Here is a 6,000-nt window from a genome sequence, read left to right on the forward strand (position 1 = left end):
CCTCTGGATTCTCACCCCGCCCTTTGCTCACCTCTGCTCCTTTGTTCATGCGGCCACCTGCTGCCTTCCTCCCCACCTCTCCTTCCCTCTTTCCTTGGTGACATGCTGCCCACTCCTCCTCTGACCTGCAGCTCAGACACTGCCTCCAACTCACCCAGGATGTTCCCGCTTTGGGTTAGGCCCTCATGCTCAGTGCTCCTGTTGAAATCTGAGCCTTTCTTCATTATTCGACTTTTTATTTAGTGCTGCAATGGACTGTTTTCTTGACATTCTCCCCTGCAATAATGAATAGCTGGCGGGCATCTAGAACCAGCTCCCTCTCAAAAATTCTAAGCTGAGGCCTGACTCAGAGAAAATGTTTGGTGAGTTTCTACTGAATAATCAAAGAGGGGGGCCCAGGGGTCAGAGTTTACTCTCAAAATTAATAAGAACATTTAAGAGCACCTCCTATACACCAGGCATGTGGGTAAGTAGTTACAACTTGCGTGGCCACCGTCCCCCATGGGCCCTGAGTTTCCCCATCTTCTAAATGGGAGTCGTTAGACTGGTTGGTCTTGGAGAAATCTCCCAGCTCTTAAATTTTATTATTCAATGCCTGGCTCAAATTGCTTGACTAATGAGAGGTAGAAGTAAACCTGAATACGGGTCTTTCCCCTCCAACTCCAGTGCTCACTCATCAAGAGTTCAATTACCATTTTCTAAGCTACCCCACTGACTCCCCCTCCCAGCTCAAACACTCAGTGATTCTCTCTTGCCAACTGTGTGCCTGCCTGGCTGAGGGAAAGCACTAGGGAAAATTCACTCTCAGAAAGACAAAAACCCATCACCCTCTCTGGACACTATATAATGAAATATGTAAGTTTAGACACTATATAATAAAATATATTTTTATAGAATTCCCTGGTGCCTTATGTCTATGGGGGAGAATGATACATTTTTCGTAACTAAAGTGAATGAAGGACACTTAATTCTTCCTGCATCTATTGATGTAAAACAAACCACCTCAGAACTGAGTGGCCTAAGACAATAACCATTTTGCCACATCTCACAATTTTGTGAGACAGGAATCTGGGCAAGTCTCAACTGGGTGATTCTTCTGTTCCACAGGGTGTTGACGAAGGGAACCCAGGGGTATCTCCCTGGTAGATGGGCTGGTCTAGAGAGCCCTGGTCCTTGTCTTGCAGGAGTACTGGACGGCTTAGCAGGAGCCGTCAGGCAGAGCAGCTTTGCGAGGTGTCTCCCCAGCCCTCTCACATGGGGGCTGGGAGCTACAAGACAGAGTGTTCACACAATTGAGGTTGAAGCTGCATGGCCTCTTATGACATAGCCTCTGAAGACAAATGATGTCATAGTTGTCATGCTCTACTGGCCAAAGTGCTCATAATTCTGCCCAGATTCAAGTGAAGGGAACATAGACTTCACTTCTTGATGGGAGGAATGTTGGAATGTGTAGCCAAGTTTGAAAACTGCCATAGTATCGCATACTAAATATGACCACGCACCTAGCATTACGCTGGACAACGAAGATACATGATCTCAATCATCCTTCCTGCCTGGGCCTCTCCCTTGAATTCTAAACCCAAATCTCCAAATGCCTACTCAGCTCCTCGACCTGTAACTTACTATGTCTAAAACTGACCCCGATCTCCGTGCAAACCTGTTCCCCCTTAAATCATCTCATTAAATGTCAACGCCATTCTTCCAGGTGCTCAAGCTTCACACCTTGGAGTCATTTTCTTTCACATTTTCCTTTCCCAATCCATCAGTTAATCCTGTTGAATCTATCTTTAATATATATCCAGAATCCTACCATTTCTAGCCACCTTTACTGCTAAGACTCTGGTCTAAGCCACCACGCTCTTAGATTACAGCACTAGCCTCCTAGTGGGTCAGCCAGCTTCCACTCCGGCTCTCCTTATCATCTAGTTGCTCAACAATAGCCACGTGGTCCTTTTAAAAAGTAAGTTGGATCATTCCCTCATGCCACGCCCCTTACTCACTCAGGTGCTCTCCATCTCACTCAGAGGAAGACCTGAAATTCCTACAAGACCCTCCAGCACCCTCGATGACCTGACCGCTACCTCTGACCACTCACTCCTTTGCTTCCTCTGCGCCAGCTCTTCTGGCCATTTTACTGCCCCTAGAACACACCAGACAAGCTTCTGTCCCAGGGCCTTTGCACTGGCGGTTATCTCCCTGCAGAATGTTCTTCCCTAAGATATCCACATGGCCAACGTCATCACCTCCTTCAAATTTCTGCTCAAATGTCACATAACATTGCTGCCTTTCTTGAAACTATCCCATTTAAAATAGCAGCCTCTCCTCCTGCTTCCCTGTCCTTAAACTCTTCCTTGCTCTGCGGCTCTCCACTGCACTCACAGCCGTTTGACCTAACATACATATGTGTGTGTGTTTGTCTTCGCCACTAGAACACAAGTTTAGTAAAAGCAGGCGTCTCTGACTGGGTCATTGCTGCATCTGTAGCTCATGAACAGACCCTGACAACACAACGCAGGTAGGTGCTCAGTATATACAGATTAGATGGATATTTTGTTGGCCAAAAAAAAAAAATAAAACAAAATCCTCCTTTCAAAATGAGAACCCAGATTTCTCTTTGGAGCTTTTTTCCCTTTCTTTGAGCAGAAAAAGTTGCACAACCACACCCGCTTATCCCACAATTGCTTATATTATCCCATGAAAATGTGATTAGCTAACACGCCCTTTGATACGTTTTTCTCTAAATGGCCTAACATTCCACTTCTTTCCCTGTCATCATTCTTGCTAGTGATGCCTGGCTTATAATTGGCACTCAGTATTTGTTATTGACAAGCCGAAACCCATGCTCCAGCCCCGCTTCTTACCAGCTGCATGATATTAAGCAACTGACAGACCCTGTTTCCTCTCTATGAAAACTGGGGTGGATGGCATCAACCTGTGTTATCATGTGGCTAAACTGAAATAACGGATGCCAGTGAATATCCTGGCACATCAGAGAGGGCAACATACAAGTCAGTTTCTTTTTCTCACAACCACACTAGATCGATTGAGCCTGACAGTTTTCCATCAAGAGGAACTTCTCAAAAGTTGCTAAACCACAGGGCAGTCAGGGAGAGAATTCAGAGGAGGGGAGATGGAAGCAGTAACAGTACGCCTCTGCTCACCCATTTCCAAAATTCAGCTAGTTAGACTGGAGTGATCAGCTGCAGAGAGACACGTGTCCCATGCCCTGGGACAAAGGGGAGCTTTGCTGATGGGTGACTGTTAAAATGGGTCCCCTGTCCCAATTTAACAACAACCTCCAGAAGGAAGCCACAGGATTCACACGGAGAAAACGACTTGACTCCAAAGGTATACAGTAAAGAAGATATGGATGCAAAACACATCCCTGTCCCCCTCCCCCTCCCCATAAAGAAACTGACATTGAAGAAGGGAAGGGAGAGGGTGGAGATTTAGAGAAGGAAGAAGGAAAAAGGAGAAGACACTCAGTCAGGCGGAGAAATTCTCCAACCAGGCCAACAGCACGTTGCCATCCAAGGGGAAGGGAATTTCACCTGCATTGTGCTGGGCACTTCCTCGTAGGTCCTCTCTATTTTTACAAGCACCTTCAATAATCTTGCAAACTAGTTATTCTACTACTAATCCTATTTTACCAGCGAGGAACCTGGGGACTTAGGACAATGAACTTACTGGCCCCAGGCTACACAGCTAACTAGGAGCAGAGCCCGCAGGAAAGCCATAAAAGAGCCTCTGCAGCCCTGCTTTCTGACCAAAAAGCTCACTAATTTCAGGTGGACACAGACTACACGGGCAAGCCAACCGAGTGGCCAAAAATTCACTTACATCCAGGCTGGGGGTGGGGTAGGTAAGAGATCCAGGTGGCAGGGTTCGAGCTGGGGTCCCTCAGGCCACCATTCCTGACAGCCTCTGTCCCCTCACCCTCCCAGGTGGCACAGGATAAGTACGCACCCCCTCCTTGAACCCCACCTGCCTGGAGCCAGGCCAATGTGAGCTGGGCGGCACTAAGTCATCCTTTATTCCTCTCCAGCAGGCGGGGTGCCCAGGCAGCCTTTCCCCACGCTCGACCCGGCGAGAAAGCACCCACAGAAAGCCCAACAATCAGACCCACTCGCCTTACCCCTTCCATGGCTTTCCTCCGAGGCAGAGTCTGGGAGACAAAACCAGCTTCCCAGAGCTGGATCCTGGGGCCAAGGGTCCGTCTGGCCCCGCCTGCACCGGTCAGGAAACAATCACCTCCCTCTGCAAGGGACACACCTGAGCCCAGGATCTCCACCTGCCCCACCTGGGCGGCAGCTCCTCCCCCTGCTGGGGCCGGAGCTTTCCTGCCCCCGGTGGGGGCGGGGCGTGCAACCGCCTCCATCCGCCAGGTTCTCTGGACCAGCACCTGCAGGGGGGCAAGAGGGACCCCTCTGTCCAAAGATCGGCAGACTCTGGGCCCTTCTCAGCACGCAGCCCTCCCACTGTCCACCCCCAGGCTGGTCTGACAGTCACTGTGCAGGCAGTTCACTTTGTGCCCGGGGCACGGGGGAGTAGCTGAGAAACGGGGGCGGCGGGGCTCCTGTTGGTGAAGAAACTCAGGCTGGACAGTGTCATCTTCCTTATCTTCCTTGGCCCAACCCCACCCCCACGGATGGCAACCTACCCTCGCAAAACGAAAGGGAAACCAAGGCCCAAAGGGGACAGAAATATGCCCAGGCTCACAGCGGGGTTTCAGGGAGGTCAGAAGGGAGCTGCTATAATGGGGCACCTGTTTTCGGTCGGGCACCATCTGAACATTTGGACACCTGATTATACACCAACACTGCCACAGCCCTGGTAAGTACTGGAACCTATTTACAAAACAGAAACGGACTCACAGACGTAGAAAACAGACTCATGGTTACCAAAGGGGGATGGGGGGGAGGGATAAATTAGGAGTTTGGGATTTGCAGATACAAACTATTATAAAAGAGATAAACAACAAGGTTCCATGTACAGCACAGGGAACATATTCAGTATCTTGTAATAACCTACAATGAAAAAGAATATACATATATATATCTCATTATGCTGTATACCAGAAATTAACACAACATTATAAATCAACCATACTTCAGTTTTAAAAAAGGGAAGGGAACTGAGGCTGAGAGAGATCCTGTAACCTGCCCCACGGTCACATAGGTAGTAAGTACAAGGATCAAGGTTTAAACACAGGTCGGGCTGACTCTAAAGGGATTTGGTTCTTCTGAGGGGTGTGTGTGTGTGTGTGTGTTTGCACTTTTTGTTCTTCTGGCAGAGCTGGTGCTGGAAACCCAATCCCGAATTCCCAGTTCTTAAGAGCTTCCAGCTATCCTGGGGGTTGGAGGCCCGCACAGCAGGCAGCCCTTGAAGTTCAGTCTCTGTGAGGTTTCCAGCTTCACTAGGGCCAAGCTCATGAAATGAAAAGCCTCTCCTGCCTGGTCCAGGGGAGAGGAGGGGGAGGGCAGGTAAGGAAAGCCCCCTTGCCTCCCCATGTCCTCTATCAGGTGGCTCCCATCCCTGGCGGATCGTCACCGCTGCCGGGGCTTATATTAAAAATACAGGCTTCAAGGCCCCAAGGCCAACAGGAGTCCGCTCTGCTGATCGAGGGCATGGGAATCTGGATTTTAATAAGCTTTTTAGGTCAAGGTGTTTTAATAAGCAATGACTCATAGGTTTAGCTTTTACATTTTGAAAACGTTACATTACAAACATTTCTCAAAACAATCCTCATTTGTACTGTGTGCGATCATGCTGATAACTTTCTGTTCGCTTCTGAGCCATGATGTGCGATTTCATTTTAAAAAAATCAACGGTCAGCACACCCACTGCATTGATTTTATGATTCACAGTTTGACCTACAGTGTCACGTGGGCTCTGCCCACAGTCAGATGGGGGGCCCGCCCTGCCAAGCTGAATGGGGCACAGGCCCAAGTTTCTCTGTGACTTTCCCTCTGATCCTGGCCTTCACTCAGGTCAAGGGCA

General features: G+C 49.0%; 1 protein-coding gene across 2 annotated transcripts in view; it reads right to left on the minus strand.

The window, feature by feature from the left end:
* Nucleotides 1–4,408, minus strand: part of FYB2 (FYN binding protein 2) — a 98,664-nt gene extending 94,256 nt beyond the window's left edge. For both annotated transcript variants that reach the window (XM_032494383.1, XM_032494382.1), the window contains exon 1: nt 4,136–4,408. In XM_032494383.1, coding sequence (XP_032350274.1) covers nt 4,136–4,378 — 243 coding nt within the window. In that variant the 5' untranslated portion in view covers nt 4,379–4,408. The remainder of the gene's footprint in view (nt 1–4,135) is intronic.
* Nucleotides 4,409–6,000: the final 1,592 nt, after the last annotated feature.

This window comes from Camelus ferus, chromosome 13 (genome assembly GCF_009834535.1).
Source record: "Camelus ferus isolate YT-003-E chromosome 13, BCGSAC_Cfer_1.0, whole genome shotgun sequence".
NCBI classification, from domain to species: domain Eukaryota; kingdom Metazoa; phylum Chordata; class Mammalia; order Artiodactyla; family Camelidae; genus Camelus; species Camelus ferus.